The following is a 24,862-nucleotide window of genomic DNA, read 5'->3' as shown; positions in this document are numbered from 1 at the left end:
AATGCCTGTCATAACAGCAACTGCGTGAGAACGTCTACTCGAATATCACGATATAGTCATTTTCTCTATCGCACAGAGACAAAGCCGCGATATATCATGTGTATCGATGTATCGCCCAGCCCTACATCAAGTGTTGTCAATGTTTTGGATACCATTGCTCCTGTCAAAGTTAGAATGGAGAAATGAAGATTTGGTCTGGGCACAGAAAAGGGATGCTGCAGAACTGAACGGAACTGGTGCAAGTCAAAGCTCCACAAGTCCATTATGAGAACAAGACTTTGTGTAGAACAATATTTAGTTTGGTAGCAAAACACACAACAGGTGCAACACAACACAACGTTAGATGTTCTTTCTATTTGTACAAAGTCTACATTTATAAAGAATTATAGGAAAAGAAATATCAGAACTTACCTGCAGTGAAAGTCCACATGAAATAGACCAGAACATGTTGGTAGTCCATTATAGACGATTCACTTTCACCAATTTTACCAAACTAGTTTGCTGTCTTTTGATATCTTTTCACTGAACACAGCAAATGTAAAAGTGAAAGCCAGATAACCTGCAATACCTGAGAGTCTTAAATATTGATTTTCAAAATACGAAGAGAATTCGTGGTATATGTAGCTGTACACTTAATATTGTGCGCCTGGTTCTTACATGCATAACCTGAGAGCCCTAAAAATGTTTCCATCCAATCGCAACCAGGACTTTGGTAATAGACTCGGCCAATCAGTGACTTGCTGGCTGGCGGACTGGCCAATGAGAGGAGAGGAGAGGAGAGGTTAAGGGGCTGAAAGAGGAAGTAAACAAGGAGCGGATGTGGTTAGTGCGTGTGCTGTGTGCGCGCGCGCCGTTTCGAAATTGCATTTTGTAGTCGGTTATGATTAAACTTTTGATTGATTGATTGATTGATACTTTTATTAGTAGATTGCACAGTTCAGTACATATTCCGTACAATTGACCATTAAATGGTAACACCCGAATAAGTGGGGTCCACGTTAATCAATTCATGGTACCGCTCTTATTTTCTGATTGGTCAGGCGAAAATAGCTGAGGGCCAATCAGAAGTATAGCAGGGCGGGTCATCGTCAATATGTATCAAGATAATACAGGTCTTGTCGACAAAAACATTCTAAAAAGTCCAAATTTAGTGGAGTTGTGAAAAATGCCAATTGAATTTTATCTAAAAGTCTTTGAAGAAGGTAATGTCGCATCTGTTGAGAGAACATCAGATAGTTAATGTGATTCATTTGTTAATTTTCTTTCCTCTATCTCAGGGGTGTCAAACTCAAATACAGAGTGGGCCAAAATTTAAAACTGAACAGAGCCACGGGCCAAGGTTGAACAAATTAACCTTTTAATAGGGACCCAAACAAGTTTTGTATTGAATATTGAACAAGCAAGGCTTGTATAAAGTTATAGTGACATGTCAAATCGACATTAAAAATATCAATGGCATATCAAGTAAAATGTGAATATAAATTGAATGCCTCTTTTCTAATTGCAGCCTTTAGAGTTAAATATCAAAATAAACTTATTCCACAGGCTAATAATAAATTTGCAAATAAAATAACAATCACAAATTAATCAAATATCCAAACTTTGAAGTATCAGGAGGAAATTCACGAGTTAAACATTAATTTTTGCTTGGGGAGTATATTGTGTGTGGTGACTGGATTGTGCATTTAAACTTTTGACACAACTGTGAGGTTAGAGTCGCAGGCATCAGGATGACGTCGCACCCTCATTTCTGCATTACTCCCCACTTCCCTTGCGAGTGGGAATGGAAACGTTCGTGTGGTGGGTTTTGTTAGACTTATTCACACGACCTCGTGCTCAAAGGAGGGACTTAATTTATTCTGAAGTGTGAGGGCGATTGCAATGCATACATGTTCAACAGAAATACCTTTTACACTGACGTGATATAAACAACTTTAAAATTCTTACTAATATGTGCCACACTCTGTGAACATACACCAAATACATTTCTGATAAACATCGACTCTGTAACACATTATAAACGCAAGATAAGAATTACCCATAATGCCACCGTGCAGTACTCTGTGAAGTGATCCTAACGGCCGGAGCAGAGTCAGTCGGACAGAGCCTGTTGTGCTGTGCGCATGCGTCGTCTAGCATGCGTTTCAAAACACTACATTTTCAGAGTAAACTTTATGTAATATTTTTAGGTTTATGTAGTACAACTATTAAACATTTAAATAGTATGACGAAACATAAGTAAAACTTACTCTTCCCCCATAATTAATAAATTAATAAATTGTTTAATTTTACTTAAGAAACTCTAGTTCTTACCAGGGGCGTCACTAGACCTAATACTGTACTGGGGCACACCTGGGGCACAAATAATTCATGTGAGCGTGCAAACCGCGCAAGCAAAAACATTTTTAGCACTTATTTATAATAAAAAATACACAAATAGTGCTTTAAACTATGATATCATATCAGATTATGTTGTATGGATCTTTGATTAACCACCTGAAATTAACTAATGCATTTGACCTACTTGTGCACTTTTTTACTCCAGACTTCTAAACTGCTACTGATAAAAGCAAAAAGGAAGAGCAATGAATCTTTTTAAAATATATATTGCAGTAATCATCTGCAAATTTAACATCTATTATTTAATTTCCATTTATGGCAATGTGGCTAATCCTATTTCAGATACACAAAACTATAAAATATACACAAAACAATAAAGCCACAGTAGTAGAATAAATGAACAACTGTTGTGTGTCTGTTCGGGGAATCATTTTCTGAGAAGTAAACTGTAACGTCTCGTTTTCATTTTTGCAAAGTGGTCAATCACTCTGGACAGACATGGAAATATTACAGTAACTGTTATACAGTTGACCAGTGGTTCCCAACTGCTGGGTCGTGACATAAAAGTGGATTGTGTGTCATTTTCAGTGAGTCGCAGTCAGATGTGTGCATGAAAAAAAAAAAAGTTTAGGGAGAAAAATATCAAATTGTAGCAACAAAACCAGATATTTTTAGCCATTTTTCTAGTGACTATTAGTGAGTATTTTAGCAAAAGGCAAACCGACTGACAAGTTGGAGGAGGACTCAGGACAGACATGGAAATATATTTTTAAAAAATCTAAATGGGGCAGAAAAATCCGATATTTTCAGCCATCTTTCTGAAAACAAATACAGAAATGTTACAATTTTTTTTGGAAACAAAACGAGATGATTTAGCTGTAGCCATTTTTCTGGTGACAAAACAAGATTATTTTAGTCAAAGTCACACCGATTAACAAGACAAGTCTACTGTGCTATTTTTCTGTGAAATAAACTTGAATGATTTAAAAATTTGGCTCACGACTTGATGATATGGAAACATGTTTTTCTTCCTGAAGATAAACCATTTGAGAAGCACTCAACTCACACATGCTTACTCCAAATCATCATTGATGCAGAACCAGCAGACAATAACCAACATTATGTTTCATGTTCATTGGAAATTCCCCCGACAGCTCGTACAGCAAATGAATATGTTTGTCTTGATACAAGGAATAACGTTAGCTAACTTAGCATCAACTTAAGACAATGATGTTGCCTAGCTAGCTAGGACTTCACTTACATCTCTCATTCCTGCTGCTTCTTCTCTGCTGCGGGCGAATAACTTTCTGATATCCATCTAGGAGTTACAGTTTTAGTCAAATCAAAATCAAAATAATATAATTAACAAATTGTTGTTGGCTAACATTACCTACCTCAGCAGTGATTCGCATCCCCCCTCTCTCTCTCAACTAAAGTCTCGATCCACACGTGAATAAATTACCATATTAATTAGCCATGTGTTCATTGTTAAGTGGAGTGTATACAGTAGCAATCAATTACCATACTAAGTAGTATGTGCGCTGTTGTCTATGTTATGTAGACTTAAAACTCTGAAGCTTTTTTTTTATTGGTGAAATTTTTACTGGGGCACTGCAGATCAACACTGGGGCACTTGCCCCAGTGAAATCTGTCTGGCGACGCCACTGCCAAGCAACACCCGCAATACACAACGCAGACTCGATCCGGCTACACAAACACCTGACCTATTTCTTTACTTTTGGTGTGGTAGGTAAGTTCTGCTGTTCATTTGGTAACGTCTTGTTTATGTGGAGATGAAAACTACCAAGTGGAATTATTATTTTATATAAATGTCATGTTATATGTTTAATAGAGATAGTCTTAGGCTAATTGTCATTTTCAAATCTTTAGTAGAGATGCCACCCTCCTCCAAGTCAATAAGTGCCAGTAAGAGAGATACAGACATCCTCAGGCCATGACAGAGGTGTCTGTCAACTAGTTGTAAGTCCATGTATCGTCCCGAAAGTTATGAACACATTTTATGAAGGTTGTAAAGTTACTTAATGCTGCTTTAAATAAACACCGAAAGGTATGTTCAAAATTATTGTGTTCAGACAAATAGTTGAGCAACAATCGTGGTTCCATGTTTATTTTTTACATTTTTTTTACTAATTGTTTTTCATGTGGTTTGCACTTTTTCTGGTTTATTATTATTATTATTGGCTTTTATCTAGTTTGCAAGCAGCACGGTGGAAAAGGGGTTAGTGCATGTGTCTCACAATACGAAGGTCCTGAGTTGTCCATGTGAAGTTTGCATGTTCTCCCCGTGACTGCGTGGGTTCCCTCCGGGTACTCCGGCTTCCTCCCACCTCCAAAGACATGCACCTGGGGATAGGTTGATTGGCAACACTAAAATGGTCCCTAGTGTGTGAATGTGAGTGTGAATGTTGTCTGTCTATCTGTGTTGGCCCTGTGATGAGGAGGCGACTTGTCTAAGGTGTACCCTGCCTTCCACCCGAATGCAGCTGAGATAGGCTCCAGCGACCCCGAACGACAAGCGGTAGGAAATAGATGGATGGATACCTAGTTTGCACTTTGTCTCTAGTAATACTATTATCGTTATTATCGACTCCTCTTTGCCTTATTCTTTTTATTTTCCTATTTTTAATGATGTTAGATCTGTGTTGTTGTTGTTGTTGTTGTTGTTGTTGTTGTTGTTGTTGTTGGGGACAAGTGTTGTAAATTAACGTTGGCTACAAACACTATGATGCATACATTGGATAAGTGTTTCAGATATCTATGTTTCCGTATCCGTCCCTATTTCAAATAAACCTTTATACATATATAGTTTTGTGTAAGAAACCTGGCATTAAAAGATTTTTCTGAACACAAGAATTCCGAACATAATTTTTCAAGAAGACAAAATGAACACAATGGATTTACAAAAATACATATTTTTTTATTGGAATGGAGAGTTTTCAGCACAGGATAAATGACTGTTCCAACAGAAAGTACAATGACAAGTGCAAAAAAAACACAGATGTTAACAAACTCCATCTTTACATGAAGAAAAATCAATAAAAGTGAACATGTTTTTGTGGCAGGACTGGAATTCTATATGTACATTTTATACAAGTTTTAACTAAGCAGCATTGACACTTTCCCATCGCCTCCCTCCTCCCTGATTGGTTCGCTGACACAGCTGTGCACTGTCAGGTCAGCCAGAACAAAACAGCACGCTCGTAAAATATTGGAAATATTGTACATTTAATAAAAGTATCAGTAAATGGCCTATTGATTCACCCAGAAGAAGAAGAAGAAAACAAAGACACAAATATAACGCTGTCAAATCCAGTATGAACCAGAGTGGAACTAAAAAAACATACAGATATACATACATAAATGACTGCATACTAGTAAATAAACACCCTTTTTTTATATACAAGTTTACAACATGACATTCTTCAAAAGCTCCTCAAGGACACACAACATGAAACAGTTGTGATGTAAATAAAGTTCATAACCTTCATGGTTTAAATGAATACAGCACAATAGAACATAAGGTAAATACTGTAGTGGGTTTACATAATTCACCCACGGAACTTGAAGTTGAGTTAGATAGTTGCAGTCGGACGGATTTGAAAGGAACACATTTCCATTATTGTACACGGACTAGACAAAGGCACGGATGTAGATTACTGCTCCATTGTTATTGTAAGTTGCTGAATGTCATTAAAACAGTGAGTGCCCTCTTTTGAAATTCCTTTGATTCCCTTCTTTAATCACTACAATACAGTAGTTTAAATGTAAAAACAAATACTTACGGACGATGCTTTTGAAGGCAAAAACAACACAAAGCTTTCAAGAAGTTAAAAAAATGCATCTTACGGTTAAGATGTGACTGAGAAACTGATTACTAACTTGGCCACCGGGCTCTTTGATGTCCGATTTGTAACATATGGCCGCCCGGCTCTTGGATGTCAATGTGTGTTTCAAAAATAAAAGCATGTATGTACATAAAATGGCATTTCACACCACGTCACAGCACATGTCAAAATAAAGGCATACCCAAAATGCACTTTAGAAAATAAATGGCAGAACAATAAAATAATCAACACATTGTTAGGCCTGCCTGGTTACAATTACTGTAGGTATGCAGTGTTTCCCCCAGAAAATGTGTTAGTTTAGGTGGTGTCTCTCCAGGAACAGGCGGACGGACGGGGTGGGTGGGTGTAAGGAACAGTGTAACTCGGCCTGTCGCCACCATCACACCACAGCCTGGGGGGCAATAGACTACAGACTGTGGTGAAGTAGGCCGGCTTCGTTGCGTGAAGACGCCGACAATCTTTGGTTGTGGTTTCCGCTCCATTTGCTGAATGGAGATATTTATCGATATTTTTTTTGTAAAGTAAAAACAAAACACAAAAAAGTCCTACTAACCCGAGATACTAAGTGTAGAGGCAGGGATTTGTTTCTTAAAGTTAAAGTAGCAATGATTGTCACACACACACTAGGTGTGGTGAAATTTGTCCTCTGCATTTGACCCATCCCCTTGATCACCCCCTGGGAAGTGAGGGGAGCAGTGGGCAGCAGCGGTCCCGCGCCCTCGAATCATTTATGGTGACTTAACCCCCAATTCCAACCCTTGATGCTGAGTGCCAAGCAGGGAGGTAATGGGTCCCATTTTTATAGTCTTTGGTATGACTCAGCCGGGGTTTGAACTCACAACCAACCCATTTCAGGGCGGACACTCTAACCGTCCCCATATATAAATAAATATATATATATATATATATATATATATATATATATATATATATATATATATATATATATATATATATATATATACACACACACACACACACACACACACACACACACGCACAGACAGACGTGGTCAAAAGTTTACATACACTTGTAAAGAACATAATGTCATGGCTGTCTTCAGTTCCTAATAATTTCTACAACTCTTATTTTTTTGTGATAGAGTGATTGGAGCACATACTTGTTGGTCACAAAAAGCATTCATGAAATTTGGTTGTTTTATGAATGTATGATGGGTCTACTGAAAATGTGAGCAAATCTGCTTGGTCAAAAGTATACATACAGCAATGTTAATATTTGGTTAAATGTCAATCAATCAATCAATGTTTATTTATATAGCCCCAAATCACAAATGTCTCAAAGGACTGCACAAATCATTACGACTACAACATCCTCGGAAGAACCCACAAAAGGGCAAGGAAAACTCACACCCAGTGGGCAGGGAGAATTCATATCCAGTGGGACGCCAGTGACAATGCTGACTATGAGAAACCTTGGAGAGGACCTCAGATGGGGGGGTTGCCTTGGCAAGTTTCACTGCAATAAGGAGCTTTTTGGTAGCCAACCACAAGTCAGGATTTTGGGAAGGCCATTCTAAAACCTTAATTCTAGCCTGATTTAGCCATTCCTTTACCACTTTTGACGTGTGTTTGGAGTCATTGTCCTGTTGGAACACCCAACTGTGCCCAAGACCCAACCTGCGGGCTGATGATGTTAGGATGTCCTGAAGAATTTGGAGGTAATCCTCCTTTTTCATTGTCCCATTCACAGTTACAGTTTACTTCTCATAAAATGATTCCCTGAACAGACACACACCAGTTGTTCATTTATTCTACTACTGTGGCTTTATTGTTTTGTGTATATTTTATAGTTTTGTGTATCTGAAATAGGATTAGCCACATTGCCATAAATGGAAATTAAATAATATAAAAGAACCCAGAGATGTAGGGGTGCTTTATTTTTTGTTTTACTTTTGTAGATGTTAAATTTGCAGATGATTACTGCAATATATATTTCAAAAAGATCCATACAACATAATCTGATATGATATCATAGTTTAAAGGACTATTTATGTATTTTTTTATGATAAATAAGTGCTAAAAATGTTTTTGCTTGCGCGCTTTGCACGCTCACATGAATTATTTGTGCCCCGGGTGTGCCCCAGGTGTGCCCCAGTACAGTATTAGGTCTAGTGACGCCCCTGGTAAGAACTAGAGTTTCTTAAGTAAAATTAAACATTTTATTAACGTAATACATGAATTATGGGGGAAGAGTAAGTTTTACTTATGTTTCCTCATACTATTTAAGTGTTTAATAGTTGTACTACATAAACCTAAAAATATTACATCAAGTTTACTCTGAAAATGTAGTGTTTTGAAACGCAGGCTAGACGACGCATGCGCACAGCACAACAGGCTCTGTCCGACTGACTCTGCTCCGGCCGTTAGGATCACTTCACAGAGTACTGCACGGTGGCATTATGGGTAATTCTTATCTTGCGTTTATAATGTGTTACAGAGTCGATGTTTATCAGAAATGTATTTGGTGTATGTTCACAGAGTGTGGCACATATTAGTAAGAATTTTAACGTTGTTTATATCACGTCAGTGTAAAAGGTATTTCTGTTGAACAAATTTGCATTGCAATCACAAATTCGTGTTGGAGATCCAGGCACGCATTTAATGTTCTATAACACTAGCGGACATCCGGCATGAAAATGTATTCACATCAATCTAGATCATCACCGTCTTAGAGCCAAGGAACGAATCGTCATCGAAAATTAATTCCAGTACAGTTCGGTGCGCGGCGTCTGTTAGCGAGCGAGCGGTTTATTTGAACGTGTTACGGCGCTCGTGTGCGCGTGCGCCGCCAGAGGAACTGCACTTAATCGCAATTAGGGGTCAGGCTCTCTGTTGAATGATTAAGTAAGCGAAATTGGCAGGGGCCTAATCAGAAGTTTGGCAAAGCGGGTCATTGTCAAGTAAGTACAAATTCTGTTGACAAACACAGTCTAACAAAGCCAAATTTTGATTAATTCATTTGTTAATTTTCTTTCCTCTATCTCAGGGGTGTCAAACTCAAATACAGAGTGGGACAAAATTTAAAACTGAACAGAGCCACGGGCCAAGGTTGAACGAATTAACCTTTTAATAGGGACCCAAACAAGTTTTGTATTGAATATTGAACAAGCAAGGCTTGTATAAAGTTATAGTGACATGTCAAGTCGACACTAAAAAATATCAATGACATATGAAATAAAATTTAAATAAAAATTGAATGCCTCTTTTCTAATTGCAGCCTTTTGAGGTAAATATCAAAATAAACTTTTTCCACGGACTAATAATCAATTTGCAAATAAAATAATGACAAATTATTTAATCAAGCCTTGAGGTAGCAGGAGGAAGATCTCGAGTTAAATCTTACATCAATTTTCGCTTAAGGGTGGTTTGATGGGCGGATGTTTTGTGGTCCAACTTCGACACCACGCAAGAGGAACGGAAGCGACAAGATGTGATCGCGTCATTGTTTAAACAGAATTTTATTGCTGTGGGGCTGGGCGTAGGATGTAGGAGTTTGTGGTGTTGAAGAACGACACACGAGTTGGCTGGTGCCTGAGCATTAATGCATTGGATTAACACCTGCTGTTAAATTAATGCCTATGACTTTTTCGAACGTAGCACTTTTATATGTGCAACTGACATCTACTTGAAGATTGCAATGCATACGTGTTCAACATAAATACTTTTTACGCTGACGGTTGTGATATAAACAACTTTAAAATTCTTACTAATATGTGCCACACTCTGTGAACATACACCAAATACATTTCTGATAAACATCGACTCTGTAACACATTATAAACGCAAGATAAGAATTACCCATAATGCCACCGTGCAGTACTCTGTGAAGTGATCCTAACGGCCGGAGCAGAGTCAGTCGGACAGAGCCTGTTGTGCTGTGCGCATGCGTCGTCTAGCATGCGTTTCAAAACACTACATTTTCAGAGTAAACTTTATGTAATATTTTTAAGTTTATGTAGTACAACTATTAAACATTTAAATAGTATGAGGAAACATAATTAAAACTTACTCTTCCCCCATAATTCATGTGTTACGTTAATAAAATGTTTAATTTTACTTAAGAAACTCTAGTTCTTACCAGGGGCGTCACTAGACCTAATACTGTACTGGGGCACACCTGGGGCACAAATAATTCATGTGAGCGTGCAAAGCGCGCAAGCAAAAACATTTTTAGCACTTATTTATCATAGAAAATACATAAATAGTTCTTTAAACTATGATATCATATCAGATTATGTTGTATGGATCTTTGATTAACCACCTGAAATTAACTAATGCATTTGACCTACTTGTGCACTTTTTTACTCCAGACTTCTAAACTGCTACTGATAAAAGCAAAAAGGAAGAGCAATGAATCTTTTTAAAATATATATTGCAGTAATCATCTGCAGATTTAACATCTACAAAAGTAAAACAAAAAATAAAGCACCCCTACATCTCTGGGTTCTTTTATATTATTTAATTTCCATTTATGGCAATGTGGCTAATCCTATTTCAGATACACAAAACTATAAAATATACACAAAACAATAAAGCCACAGTAGTAGAATAAATGAACAACTGTTGTGTGTCTGTTCAGGGAATCATTTTCTGAGAAGTAAACTGTAACGTCTCGTTTTCATTTTTGCAAAGTGGTCAATCACTCTGGACAGACATGGAAATATTACAGTAACTGTTATACAGTTGACCAGTGGTTCCCAACTGCTGGGTCGTGACATAAAAGTGGATTGTGTGTCATTTTCAGTGAGTCGCAGGCAGATGTGTGCATGGAAAAAAAAAAGTTTAGGGAGAAAAAGATCTAATTGTGGCAACAAAACCAGATATTTTTAGCCATTTTTCTAGTGACTATTAGTGAGTATTTTAGCAAAAGGCGAACCGACTAACAAGTTGGAGGAGGACTCAGGACAGACATGGAAATATATTTTTTAAAAATCTAAATGGGGCAACAAAACCCGATATTTTCAGCCATCTTTCTGAAAACAAATACAGAAATGTTACTATTTTTTCTGGAAACAAAACCAGATGCTTTAGCTGTAGCCATTTTTCTGGTGACAAAACAAGATTATTTTAGTCAAAGTCACACCGATTAACAAGACAAGTCTACTGTGCTATTTTTCTGTGAAATAAACTTGAATGATTTAAAAATTTGCCTCACGACTTGATGATATGGAAACATGTTTTTCTTCCTGAAGATAAACCATTTGAGAAGCACTCAACTCACACATGCTTACTCCAAATCATCATTGATGCAGAACCAGCAGACAATAACCAACATTATGTTTCATGTTCATTGGAAATTCCCCCGACAGCTCGTACAGCAAATGAATATGTTTGTCTTGATACAAGGAATAACGTTAGCTAACTTAGCATCAACTTAAGACAATGATGTTGCCTAGCTAGCTAGGACTTCACTTACATCTCTCATTCCTGCTGCTTCTTCTCTGCTGCGGGCGAATAACTTTCTTAAATCCATCTAGGAGTTACAGTTTGAGTCAAATCCAAATCAAAATAATGTCGTTAACAAATTGTTGTTGGCTAACGTTACCTACCTCAGCAGTGATTCGCATCCTCTCTCTCTCTCTGTCTCTCTCTCTCTCTCAAATGAAGTCTCGATCCACACGTGAATAAATTACCATATTAATTAGCCATGTGTTCATTGTTAAGTGGAGTGAATACAGTAGCAATCAATTACCATACTAAGTAGTATGTGCGCTGTTGTCTATGTTATTTGGCCTAAAACTCTGAAGCGTTTTTTTTTTATTGGTGAAATCTTTACTGGGGCTCTGCAGATCAACAGTGGGGCACGTGCCCCAGTGAAATATGTCCGGCGACGCCCCTGGCCAAGAGTCTTGGGAATGTTGTCCATGCTGCTTTATCTGATAGTTTTTGTGTTTTCTTAGACTTGTCTGTTTAACTCAAACCAACAGATATTGGTATTCATGTTGGAATCAAATTGTATTAAAATGTTGAGACAAATGTAAAAAAAAAAGACCAAAAACAATTCACCACGCTGGTATGTGTGAAGACAATCAGGTCGGTCTACAAGATGTCTGTTATTTATTTTTCATCCAGTTGGCAACTACAATCTCTACTAAAAATGTGAAAATGACATTCTTCTAAGAATATCTCTATTAAACATGTAACTTGACATTTCTATAAAATAATAATTCTACTTGGTAGTTTTCATCTCCACATGAACAAGACTTCTCCAAAAGACCATCAGAACTTAGCTACCACACCAAAAGTAAAGAAATAGGTCAGGTGTTTGTAGTCCATTAGTCAATAATGCTGAGTCACTGTCCATCTCACAGCAATCTTACATTTACTTCAGACTACTTGATGCTAACGACATCTTTTTCTTGAAAGACAAACACAGATCAAGTCTTTAAAGCTGTCAACAGACAAGTGAAAGTCTGCATAGATTTTCTACGTTAACAAAATCATTAAATGTGTAGGAAATTAATACTTTTCTCTACTTCAGGGGTCACCAACGCGGTGCCCGCGGGCACCAGGTAGCCCGTAAGGACCAGATGAGTCGCCCGCTGGCCTGTTCTAAAAATAGCTCAAATAGCAGCACTTACCAGTGAGCTGCCTCTATTTTTTTTAATTGTATTTATTTACTAGCAGGCTGCTCTCGCTTTGCTCGACATTTTTAATTCTAAGAGAGACAAAACTCAAACAGAATTTGAAAATCCAAGAAAATATTTTAAAGACTTGGTGTTCACTTGTTTAAATAAATTCATTTCTTTTTTTACTTTGCTTCTTATAACTTTCAGAAAGACAATTTTAGAGAAAAAATACAACCTTAAAAAAGATTTTAGGATTTTTAAACACATACACCTTTTTACCTTTTAAATTCCTTCCTCTTCTTTCCTGACAATTTAAATCAGTGTTCAAGTATTTTTTTTTTTTTTATGGTAGAGAATAATAAATACATTTTAATTGAATTCTTCATTTTAGCTTCTGTTTTTTCGACGAAGAATATTTGTAAAATATTTCTTCAAACTTGTTATGATTAAAATTGAAAAAAATATTCTGGCAGATCTAAAAAATCTGTAGAATCAATTTTTAATCATATTTCCAAGTCTATTGAATTTTTTTTAAAATTGTTCTGGAAAATCTAGAAGAAATAACGATTTGTCTTTGTTAGAAATATAGCTTGGTCCAATTTGTTATATATTCTAAGAAAGTGCAGATTGGATTTTAACCTATTTAAAACATGTCATCAAAATTCTAAATTTAATCTTAAACAGGAAAAATTACTAATGATGTTCCATAAATTATTTTTCAAAATTTTTCCAAAAGATTCGAATTAGTTAGTTTTTCTCTTAATTTTTTTCGGTTAAAGTTTGAATTTTAAAGAGTCGAAATTGAAATTGTTTCAAAATTTAATTCTCTTTTTTTTTGTGTTTTATCCTCTTTTAAACCGTTCAATTAAGTGTTTTTTTTCATCATTTATTCTCTACAAAAAGCCTTCCGTAAAAGGAAAAAAAAATGTACGATGAAATGACAGACAGAAATACCCATTTTTTTTATATATATAAATGTATTTATTAAAGGTAAATTGAGCAAATTGGCTATTTCTGGCAATGTATTAAAGTGTGTATCAAACTGGTAGCCCTTCGCATTAATCAATACCCAAGAAGTTGCTCTTGGTTTCAAAAAGGTTGGTGACCCCTGATCTACTTGATGTCAACTTTTTGTGTTTTGACGTTTCTAGAGGAACCTCCATGCAGTATTTGAATGTATAAACACTGCCTCCTACTGGCGAAATACTAGTCTTACAGTTGTTGTTTTTCTCCAAAATATACCCTTCAGGATTCAAGGGTTTAGTGCGTGTGCCTCACAATACGAATGTCCTGGGTTCGATTCCCGGCCTCGGGGTCTTTCTGTGTGAAGTTTGCATGTTCTCCCCGTGACTGCGTGGGTTCCCTCCGGGTACTCCGGCTTCCTCCCACCTCCAAAGACATGCACCTGGGGATAGGTTGATTGGCAACACTAAATGGTCCCTAGTGTGTGAATGTGAGTGTGAATGTTGTCTGTCTATCTGTGTTGTAGTTTTTTTTTTAAAGCTGTCCACCATCTTGGTTGTAGTCCTTTATGATTCATGACTCTTACAGGCTAGTGTGTGAATGTGAGTGTGAATGTTGTCTGTCTATCTGTGTTAGCCCTGCGATGAGGTGGCGACTTGTCCAGGGTGTACCCCGCCTTCCGCCCGATTGTAGCTGAGATAGGCGCCAGCGCCCCCCGTGACCCCAAAAGGGAATAAGCGGTAGAAAATGGATGGATGGATGGACTCTTACAGGCTGACAAGGGTATTACAGTTGGTAGTTTTGGCGTGTAGTAGCCATCTTGGGTGGAGTCCAAGAATTTGTCTTTAAAAACGATGGATGTTAGTGTTTCTCCTAGGAGAGCGTCCAAATGCATGATGAATCACTATTCATGATCACATGTACACAATGACAGTTACCACAGGGAGCTAACAACTGTTAGTTCCTATGGATTAGTGTTGGTTATTTTCCCCTACCTGGGATTGCCTTTAACACGGTCACATATGATACACCATCGAGGCAGACAAGAAGGCCTTCGTCTTCTCCGTGGCGTTGGCAGAGATCAACCGCAAGATCCTGGATCATGTAGGGACTTTTCAGGACGCGGCCAGAGGTCCACCAAAGAGAACTTGTGAAGAGACTGATTGAGGGATGTGGAATTTAGGACAGTGTGAAGAAGAGGACGCACACCATGCCTGTTTTGGAAATAAACTAGCAATGTTTCATCTTTATGTCAACAAGTCTTGTTTTCTTTCATCACAGGAAGTTGAGCAAGAAGATGTTTGACCAAAGGTAGAAGTATTAGGACGTACTCACACTAGGACATTCTAATCCCAAACCCAGGATTAACCCACTTATTCTTCTCTCCTTTTTGTGAATTCCAATTAGGGTTGCAACTATCCATTATTTTAGTAATTGAGGATCGATTAGTTTGTTCCATTAATTAATGAATCAGATAAAACACACTTTATAGCCTCAATGCATATTGTAGAGATAAATTGTTGAAATAAACAAAATATTTTGTACTTCACCTTCACTACCTTCTTTACTCCTTGTTTCACCTTTTTATTTACCCTTTAATTACTTTATTTGACTTTCTTATTTAACTTATTTAAGCTTTATTTCCATACTTTTTACCTTCTACTTTTTTACCTGCCATACTCCTTGTTTACCTTTGTATTTAACTTATTTTACTTTTATTTACTTGATTTGATTTCTATTTAACCAATTTTATGTACTCCTTGTTTTACTTATTTGACCTTCTTTTAACAAATTTTCCCTTTATCTTACTTACTATTTAACATATTTTACCTTCTATACTTTGTTTTACCTTTTTATTTACCATTATTTTACCTTTTAAGTTGTTTTTTATTTTGTTTACTTTATTTGACCTTATATTTAACTATTTTTACCGTTTAGTTAATGTTACTCCCTCTGAGGTCTTAATCAAGCCTCAAGTTGTTCGTTTTTCTCCCAAAGACATTTATTCCATCCTCGTCTTCTTCTCGTTAACAACGAGGCCAAAACAATGCCGTCAGAACTAATTAATATGAAAAACAGAACTTCCCATTACTCTGACATCAAATAAAAGAAAACACATTGATTAAACATACATTATCAGAAATAATTGTACCTCATTGGCCTCATAAACTCCGAGGGAATAAAGTTTATTTTCAAGCTGAGACTCCATTAACCTCTTCCAACAAATTCTGGCTGTCTCATGCTGCTTCCCTTATTCCATCCATCCATTCATTTTCTACCGTTTATTCCGTCACATATTAATTGTTCCCCCAACAATGTGACCAAACCGGAACAAAAAATATTTTCCTCTCCAATTTACATGGGTTTTTGTCACAAAAAATAAAGTTAACATATACTTGCAGGAAATTACCAAAGGAAATACATTTTTAATCGCACTATATATAAATATGAATTTATGTTAAAACATTGAATTTATTTATTCTAACCAATGAAATTATATAACATATACACAATGTGCTTTTGTCAGCAGTGACAGATACTTTCTTTTACCTTCTATTTAACATATTTTACGTTCTATACTCATTGTTTAATCTTTTTATTTACCTTTATTTGACCTTCTATTTAACTTATTTTACCTTTATTTACCTTATATTCTCCTTGTTTGACCTTTTTCTTCACATTTTCTTCAACTGATATTACCTTTTATTTACCTCCTTTTAGCTTCTTTTACAGGGTTTCCGCGGGTCATTACAAAGCATAAAGCCATCAAATTAATATTGAGAAAATTAAGGCTTTAGATGGCATTAAAAAACATTAAATTTGATTTCCAGAGACAATTAAACAAATCATTCAGTTTTAGGCCGATGTTATGTGAAAATGTGCTCATGTAAAAAATGCTAACTAACCTTACTGAGCATGCGCACACATGCGCATCAACGCCAAAGGTTTCCCCGGAACAAAATAACCACAACAAGTAAGGTTAAAAACATTGGTTTTATTTTCAGCATTATTTAACATACCAGGAAAAAAAACAAAACAAAAACGTTATAAACCTTTATTAACCGATTGGGACAAGCTCATGTATGAATAACAAAAACTACTATTTCGGTCATTTTCTGATAATCTCATCAAAATCCGTCTATTATGTTGCTAACCATCAAATTATGCAACAGGTTGCATTTTTTTAATGAAGCAGCACATTTTTTCACAACAGCGGGACCGATAGTTAATAAGACAATGAATCAAACGATAAATTAAAATAAACTTAATAACTTTGCCGTCGTCGATAAATTGCTACGTCTGTGTTTCTTTCTTCGGCTCTGGCTTTCGAACTTGCCACAAGAGGTCTCACTTCGTGCATCGCTCTCAGCAAGTTTATTCGACGGTGGAATTACATAAGCAGAGTGATCCTCTTTTCCGTCATCCACAATCTTTGTTTCGGTACGAGCAGGCGGGACCGACTTGCAATTGTCTCCCACACGTTCTCCTGCGTGTGATATAATGTTGTTGTCGACACTCACTTTAATGTTGGCGCTGGAACTAATCATTTTATTACAACGGTCACTTTTAATGTGCACGTTGCTTTAAAACCGTAAGAGAAGACGTTCGCCAAGATGGGCTGGGTGGACCCGGAAATGATGTCACAACAAGTTGACCAATCACAGCTCTCTTTTCTCTAAATTTATTTCAGCAATATTATACACAACATTAAAACAATCAGAACATACAACAGAACATGTCAAAATATATACAAAATATGTGTATAGGAAATATTTTTCATCAATAATATTGAACCAGTAATCAAGACATTGAAATAACTTTAATATAATGAAATAAACAAATGGAGCATGAACACAAGCAAGGGATAACACAATAAAATAAAATGAATAAAACCAAATCATATTGCAATTTTTCTTAATTTAGTTTTTGATGGACATGGTCTTTATAATGTATTTTAGGATTTGCAAAAAAGACCTCCAAACTTTGCTCAGTGCAGTGAAATCACACATGCTATTAGCTAATCACTAATCGGTGATTAAAGGCAGACAGCAAATAATCTTGTCCGATTTATACATACATACATACATACATACATACATACATACATACATACATACATACATACATACATACATACATACATACATACATACATACATACATACATACATATATACATACATACATAGTTGCGGTATAATGTACAACACGAGGGGGAGGACACTGACTGGACACAAATAAAAATAAAGGCAGTTAAAAAAATATTGTATTAATATCAAACAAAGACTAAAATATGTACTATAACTTATATATACAACGACTGTTTTAACACAACAATGGCAAAGTGACAATAACCTGGCTAAAGGAAAACTTTTTTTTTTTTTAAATATTGCATTTTAAAAAAAAAATGTGCACTCATAATACATTTGATTTTTAATCCTGTGAAATGGTATATATATTTTTTTCGTAAAATGTTAACTTTTTTCGGCAACATATTTCGACATATTTTTTGTACAACTTTTTCTTCACAATGTTGCAAATTTTTCCTAAAAAAGAATACTTTTTAAAACTATTTTAAACTATTTTAAAAAAAAATTGGGGGGTTTGGGGGGGGGGGGGTCGTAACATTGTGAAGAAAAAGTTGTACAAGAAATATGTCGAATTATGTTGACTAAAAAAGTTAACATTTTACAAAAGCAAAATATGCCATTTTACAGGATTAAAAATCAAATATCTTGTGAGAGTATATATATATATATATTATTTTTTTTTTATTTCGATTTTTTTTTTAAATGCCATATTGTCCAAAAAATTTGTTTCACAAGAGTTGTGTAAAAAATATTGTAAGAAAAAAATGTTTTAAGAAAAAAGTTTACTTTTAAAAAGAATAAAAATATATGCTATTTTACATGATAAAAGTTAAATATATTGTGAAAAAGTCATATTTTTTACAAAAAAAGTTGCAGTATTTTTAGAAAATATTTTGATAGTAGATTTTTGGGGGAATATTCTGAGAAAAAACTTAACAAGACAAACTATGCAATTTTATTGCAATAAAGTCAAACACATTGTTCAAAGGTAGCTTTTTTTCTAAAAAAGAAAAAAAATGAAAAAAGAAAGCAATAATGTGTTTTGTCATCATACAAGAATTATTCACTGGAGAAATATTTTGGGACAATCGTTTAACATTTCCCACGCTACTGGGAAATGTAGCAAATTTTTCCTAAGCTAATTAGCATCGCTACTTGTAGCTCGCTACTGCCAATCAATACTGAGACCTGCAGAAATCCATAGTCTAAAGAAGGTGTCTCCAACAACAACAAAACAATGGCAGAGAGCTAATCTATTTTTTTTTTTTTTTTAACTTTTGTAGCCTCTGTTTTGATAACTTATTTAAGAAAATGTTAGTATCCACAACTCACATTTTGTTTTAAAAACATCGATAAGACAAAATTCCAGTACAAAGTATCTGACACAGTTTGTAAACGGCAAATACTTAATAACGTTATTTACATCACATGTGGTAGGTGTCAGGTCTGCACGATTTCCAAGTGGTTACCATGACAACATTATAGACTGCAATTCATCACTCCAGTTTCCTCCTACATCCTTAGAGTGCAAATCCAAAGTGCATATAAAACTAAACTCACTGTTTGATCACAGACGGTTCAAGAGCTTCATAACATGATTGTATCATTATAAATGTTGTACCATAAGCTTCCAAACATTTAACATTGTTCTCTTTTATACTTCTTATATCCGAGAAAATAGGTGTCAAACTCAAGGCCCGTGGGCCAAATCTGGCCCGCCACATCATTTTTTTTCGGCCCACCATATCATTCTAATTTTAGTCACTTCATTTTAACTTGGCCCGCCACTTCATTTCAAAGTGGCCTGCAAAAGGTTGGAAATTAAAAAAACACTTCATGGCAAAAATGTATTTATTCTTTCAATTTTGCATATGTTTTACACTTTAATATTGTCTGTTTGTTTTTTTTTTGTCAAAAATAATTAATTGAATATCTGCTGGTCATTTTGACTTACAAATCTCTAAGTAAGTTATTGATCAATATGTAAAAAAAAATACAATAATCAAAAACAATTATGCTAGAAGATGCATTTGAATAAAGACCAACACTTTTAAATAATCCTTATGGCCAGCTCAGGAAGCAGTTGCATGATTGCAAACTCATTTAACAGAAAACTTTACATATATATATATATATATATATATATATATATATATATATATATATATATATATATATATATATATATATATATATATATAAAATGTATTTTTTTCCTATGTATGGAAATGTATGGGACACCATGTACAGTAATGTCATCATCTTTATTGCTCCCTTAATCAATAATCATCTGTAAATGTTCAATAATGACACATGGTTAGGCCTGGTTGCAATTACTGTAAGGTATGTATTAAAGGGGTTTGTGGTGTTGAATCAGGAGTCCTAATTCATTATTAATGAATGTTTTCCTCTTTTAGAGAAGCGGAGGATGGGACTTTTCTCATTATGACCTGATTTATACTGCCTGTGTTGCTTGTTCTGATAACTTCTCCTCGTCGCCAGTTGATGGGTGTTGCTTGACTCGGTAAGTCATCTTCATGTTTCACATTTTCTCCTCCATAAACTTGCTGAGACTTTCTGCTTTCCTCAAGTAGAGTGGTAGTGTTGATGTCTGAGGAGGTCAAAGAAGGATTAGAAGAAGCAGTCTACTGTATATTTAGTACTGGAGTTGCTTCAGACAATAAAATATAAATTGTTTCTGGACTATAAGCCACACTGGTGTATAATTTGCATCCAATACATTTTAAAATATTTTTCTAAAAAACATGGGAAAAAAACGATTTTCTTATATATTAGCCGCACCAATATATAAGCCCCATATATATATGTTGTGAAAATTAGTTATTTACACTGAAATATTTTGTAATTGTTTATTTACAAATATCAAGTGTTTGCACACAGTTTTTGTAGAACGGCAGTCATTGATGTCTCTATTCATCCTCTATAAAATATATTAGATTTTCTCATTTTTAAATAAGGTTCAATATGTTTATCAGGATTCTTCATTCTTTTACTTTATAAACACTTTGAGTTTGAACATTTTCTTACGGTGGATCATATTGGTACATTGTTTAATTTCTGTGCATAATATATAGTTGGTACATAGTAGTGAGAATATGTAAAGGAAAAAATAAGTCGGATCACAAAGCAGAACGTGGTAACTGACAACTTTAAATCTCAGTTATATTTGTTCTTTTGTTCTAAATTGAACTTTTCGCTCTGTCTCTGATTGAAAAAAAAAAAGGTTTGTGCTCTGTTTAGGAGGAAAGTGTTTTCTTTTTCACGCTGTTTGAACACTGAAAAAAGCACTTGACAAACATGCAACAAAACAAAAATGTCCAAACTTGTTAGCAAAGTAAGGAAACTGTTAAGATCCTGGCAAGCTATTTAAAAATAAAAAAAAAGTCTAAAATAAAAACACAAATCAGATTATAAATCAGAACAAAAGTGTACCAACTTTAGTTTACCTGAGTCAAGCTTTTCTTCTGGTTTCTGCTGTTTATTCAATTTCTCTTTGGAAAGAAGTGTGGATGTGCTTTCATTATGCTGTTTGGACACTGAATCATCTAACAACAACACAAAGATTACAATCAAGGTCAGGAAATTAACGTCCCAAATAAATAACTATAAATAAATAACTAATATGACAATTTGCTGATGATAAAGTCAGTTGTAATTAAGTGAATATGAAAACATTACATGTAGATCTAAATGAAGGATCGCACCTTTTTTTGCACTTGGTCTTCTGTTCCAAATATATTTATCCAAAAGTGCTGCAAAATCAAAGAGAAAATTAACGTTTCATTGATATGTAATGACATGAAAAAGACAGGAGTAAAGCGTGATGTGAGTTTAAAGGTTGTGCACACAAAAAGTATTAGTTTTAAAATGTTTTTGAATGTACATGATATTAATTCATCATTAACAGTTTAGTTCTCTCCGTGGGATGAAAGAGTGCATCGTTTAAATCATTCAAATATTTTCTAAAGTATTTTGTTTTTTGTCGTATTGAGTTTCTATACCTTTTAAATTTTGACGTTCTATGTATAAAACACAACACCAGATGATGACCAGAATGAAGGTACAGACTAATATGATAATCAGTTGACCATCTGATCTTTTACCTGCACAGAAAAACAAAAGTCAAACTCAAAGCAACTCTTTAAAGTACATTATATCCAAAATCACATTTAATTTATGTACAACCACCATTTTGAATTTTTATCTTCCATTATTGATTATAATTACCCAGGAAGCAGTCCTTAGCGGTGAATGAAGCCGTTTCATTGGTCAGAGGGTTGCTGACATCACAACGATAAACTTGATCATCATCTTCATTCCTGACAGTTATTGTTAAATTTGGTCCAGTCTGCTCCTTTCCTGGTGAGCTCCACTTCAACTTTAATAAATGAGGATGTTTGGACTCTGTTGAGCACACAAGTGTCGCCTGCTTTGTGTCGCTCATCTCACAGGATATGTTGGGTTTGGATACTTTGTCTGTAAGAAAACAGAAGGATGGTCAACATGAGGTCAGATGTTTGTTTGTTTTGTTTTTGGGGTGGAGATTCATGTCGTGTTGAGTCGTGTTCACATTTGAGCTCAAATGTAACACAATCAACACTATTGTTAATGAACCTAGATTAGACAAGTTAATATTTATAGTGCTCAATATTTGTGTTAAAATGTTTATGACTGGAAATGTAAACTTACCTATAACTTCAATTCTATACAGCAAAGTACGAGGTTCGTTGTTTATGTTCATTTCTAGGTGATAGTCTCCACTGTCTTCATATGTGGCGTTTTTGATGGTGAGTTCTGCAGAGACCCGGTCCAGAGTGATTCTGTTCTTGTATGAAGAAGGCACATAGTCCTCCGTGCCAGTAAACCATACCACATCATTTTCATTATGTAGCCAGATAGATGCAATAGGTCGTTCAGAGATGGATGGCATGAAGTGTATGTCCTGACCCTTCAGGAAATATTTCACATCTTGTGCAGAAACTGTGAAAGGGACATAAACAGATAAATAGTCTTCAGATGTAGTGGTGCACCATTAAGACCCTTTTTTTTTAATAAACAAAACCACACAAAAAAGAGACTTTGGTTCCAATATTGAGAGTAATTAGCATACTAACAAATAACATGTTACCTGCACTTTTTCAAAGTTTTTGGCAAGCAGGTTTTGTTCCCGTTTACACAGCACACCAAATCAGATTCTTTTTGCCCTCAAGTGACACAGATCTGATTTTTATTTCCAGTCTACACGGTCCAAAGTGCTTTAAATGTGATCTTTTCAAATGTGACTTCGGTCTAAACACAATGTGACCTGCATCTGATTTTTTCGTCAGGCTACATTAATTTGTGTGCACCATAAAAAGCCAGTCGCCAGCGGAAATGGATATTTTCATCACAACATACGGTAAACATGCAGCTGGAAAAAATCAGATCGAAATAAAATCCGATTTGGACAACTTTGGCTTGCAGTGTAAACACAGTCTTTGTCACCTGCACTTTTTACTGTACAAAAATAAGTTAACACTATTAATTGGAGACAAGTCAAACACTGGTGCCAGGTGGAAAAAAGCCCCTCAGGCTAAAACTTGTCTCTTTAGACCGCTCACAGGCTCGTTGGTTGGCTCTCTGGGCTGCCTTCTGCCATCATTTGAGGATGTATCATTCAAAATGGAGACAAAACAATCATCCATACCTTGTATTACTATTTACAAACTACAAAAAAAAAATGTGTTTATTGATTATTTCATGGAATTACTTTCAGTTATGTGCACTTTTTTTGATGGTTTGGTCATTACGGGGAACGTAAATGTGCAAGTGGATGTAGCCAAGAATTGGCTTCAGCTCTCACTGGATCGTTTCGCAGCCGAGTCTGAAGCGACCGGAATGAGAATCAGCACCTCCAAGTCCGAGTCCATGGTTCTCGCCCGGAAAAGGGTGGAGTGCCATCTCCGGGTTGGGGAGGAGACCCTGCCCCAAGTGGAGGAGTTCAAGTACCTAGGAGTCTTGTTCACGAGTGAGGGAAGAGTGGATCGTGAGATCGACAGGCGGATCGGTGCGGCGTCTTCAGTAATGCGGACGTTGTACCGGTCCGTTGTGGTGAAGAAGGAGCTGAGCCGGAAGGTAAAGCTCTCAATTTACCGGTCGATCTACGTTCCCATCCTCACCTATGGTCATGAGCTTTGGGTCATGACCGAAAGGATAAGATCACGGGTACAAGCGGCCCAAATGAGTTTCCTCCGCCGTGTGGCGGGGCTCTCCCTTAGAGATAGGGTGAGAAGCTCTGCCATCCGGGAGGAACTCAAAGTAAAGCCGCTGCTCCTTCACATCGAGAGGAGCCAGATGAGGTGGTTCGGGCATCTGGTCAGGATGCCACCCGAACGCCTCCCTAGGGAGGTGTTTAGGGCACGTCCAACCGGTAGGAGGCCACGGGGAAGACCCAGGACACGTTGGGAAGACTATGTCTCCCGGCTGGCCTGGGAACGCCTCGGGATCCCCCGGGAAGAGCTAGACGAAGTGGCTGGGGAGAGGGAAGTCTGGGTTTCCCTGCTTAGGCTGTTGCCCCCGCGACCCGACCTCGGATAAGCGGAAGATGATGGATGATGGATGGATGGATGGATGTAGCCAATGACTTGCATGCTAAATAACTGAGTGTTGTCCTTGAAATGTTTGGTCTAACTGGCATGTAAAGGAGTCCACCCACAGCAGTGTGCACACTCTTCATTTGATCATTGCCAAGAGTCTTGGGAATGTTGTCGATGCTGCTTTATTTGTCTACTTGTCGGTAGACTCAAACCAACAGATACATCTGTGGTTGTTGGGGGAAGACTTAAAAAAGGACATCATACGGACACAGTTTGTGGAAATTATTAGGTTTGAAAACGCCCCGTACGTTAGTGTTGATGATCTGCTGAACTTTTATACGTCAAGTGTTATAAATGTTTTGGTTAGAATGGTTAGAAGTAGGCAAAAGGCGCCACAGAGAAATGAAGACTTGGTC

General features: G+C 36.2%; 4 protein-coding genes across 6 annotated transcripts in view; 2 read left to right on the top strand and 2 right to left on the bottom strand.

Annotated features, from left to right (window-relative positions):
• LOC133547997 (T-lymphocyte surface antigen Ly-9-like) overlaps positions 1 to 24,862 on the top strand; it is a 280,939-nt gene that overhangs the window by 33,839 nt on the left and 222,238 nt on the right. The gene's annotated exons all lie outside the window — the stretch shown is intronic.
• Positions 1 to 24,862, top strand: part of LOC133548174 (CD48 antigen-like) — a 160,771-nt gene that overhangs the window by 28,552 nt on the left and 107,357 nt on the right. The window lies entirely within an intron of this gene.
• Positions 1 to 24,862, bottom strand: part of LOC133548024 (uncharacterized) — a 74,287-nt gene that overhangs the window by 45,706 nt on the left and 3,719 nt on the right. Inside the window, exon 1 of one of the 3 annotated variants that reach the window (XM_061893464.1) lies at positions 412 to 650. The exons of the other annotated variants lie outside the window; for them this stretch is intronic. Coding sequence (XP_061749448.1) covers positions 412 to 447 — 36 coding nt within the window. The 5' untranslated portion in view covers positions 448 to 650. Of the gene's footprint in view, positions 1 to 411; positions 651 to 24,862 lie in introns of those variants that run through there. 3 annotated transcript variants of the gene reach the window in all.
• Positions 17,426 to 24,862, bottom strand: part of LOC133548213 (CD48 antigen-like) — a 76,070-nt gene continuing 68,633 nt past the window's right edge. The window contains exons 2-7 of the mRNA XM_061893522.1: positions 22,561 to 22,851; positions 22,099 to 22,347; positions 21,873 to 21,974; positions 21,576 to 21,623; positions 21,318 to 21,416; positions 17,426 to 20,461 (exon numbers count right to left, since the gene is read on the bottom strand). Of these exons, the coding sequence (XP_061749506.1) occupies positions 20,244 to 20,461; positions 21,318 to 21,416; positions 21,576 to 21,623; positions 21,873 to 21,974; positions 22,099 to 22,347; positions 22,561 to 22,801 (957 nt within the window). The 5' untranslated portion in view covers positions 22,802 to 22,851 and the 3' untranslated portion in view covers positions 17,426 to 20,243. The remainder of the gene's footprint in view (positions 20,462 to 21,317; positions 21,417 to 21,575; positions 21,624 to 21,872; positions 21,975 to 22,098; positions 22,348 to 22,560; positions 22,852 to 24,862) is intronic.

Source organism: Nerophis ophidion, linkage group LG02 (assembly GCF_033978795.1).
Source record: "Nerophis ophidion isolate RoL-2023_Sa linkage group LG02, RoL_Noph_v1.0, whole genome shotgun sequence".
NCBI lineage: Eukaryota > Metazoa > Chordata > Actinopteri > Syngnathiformes > Syngnathidae > Nerophis > Nerophis ophidion.
This window is presented reverse-complemented; position numbering and strand designations above follow the sequence as displayed.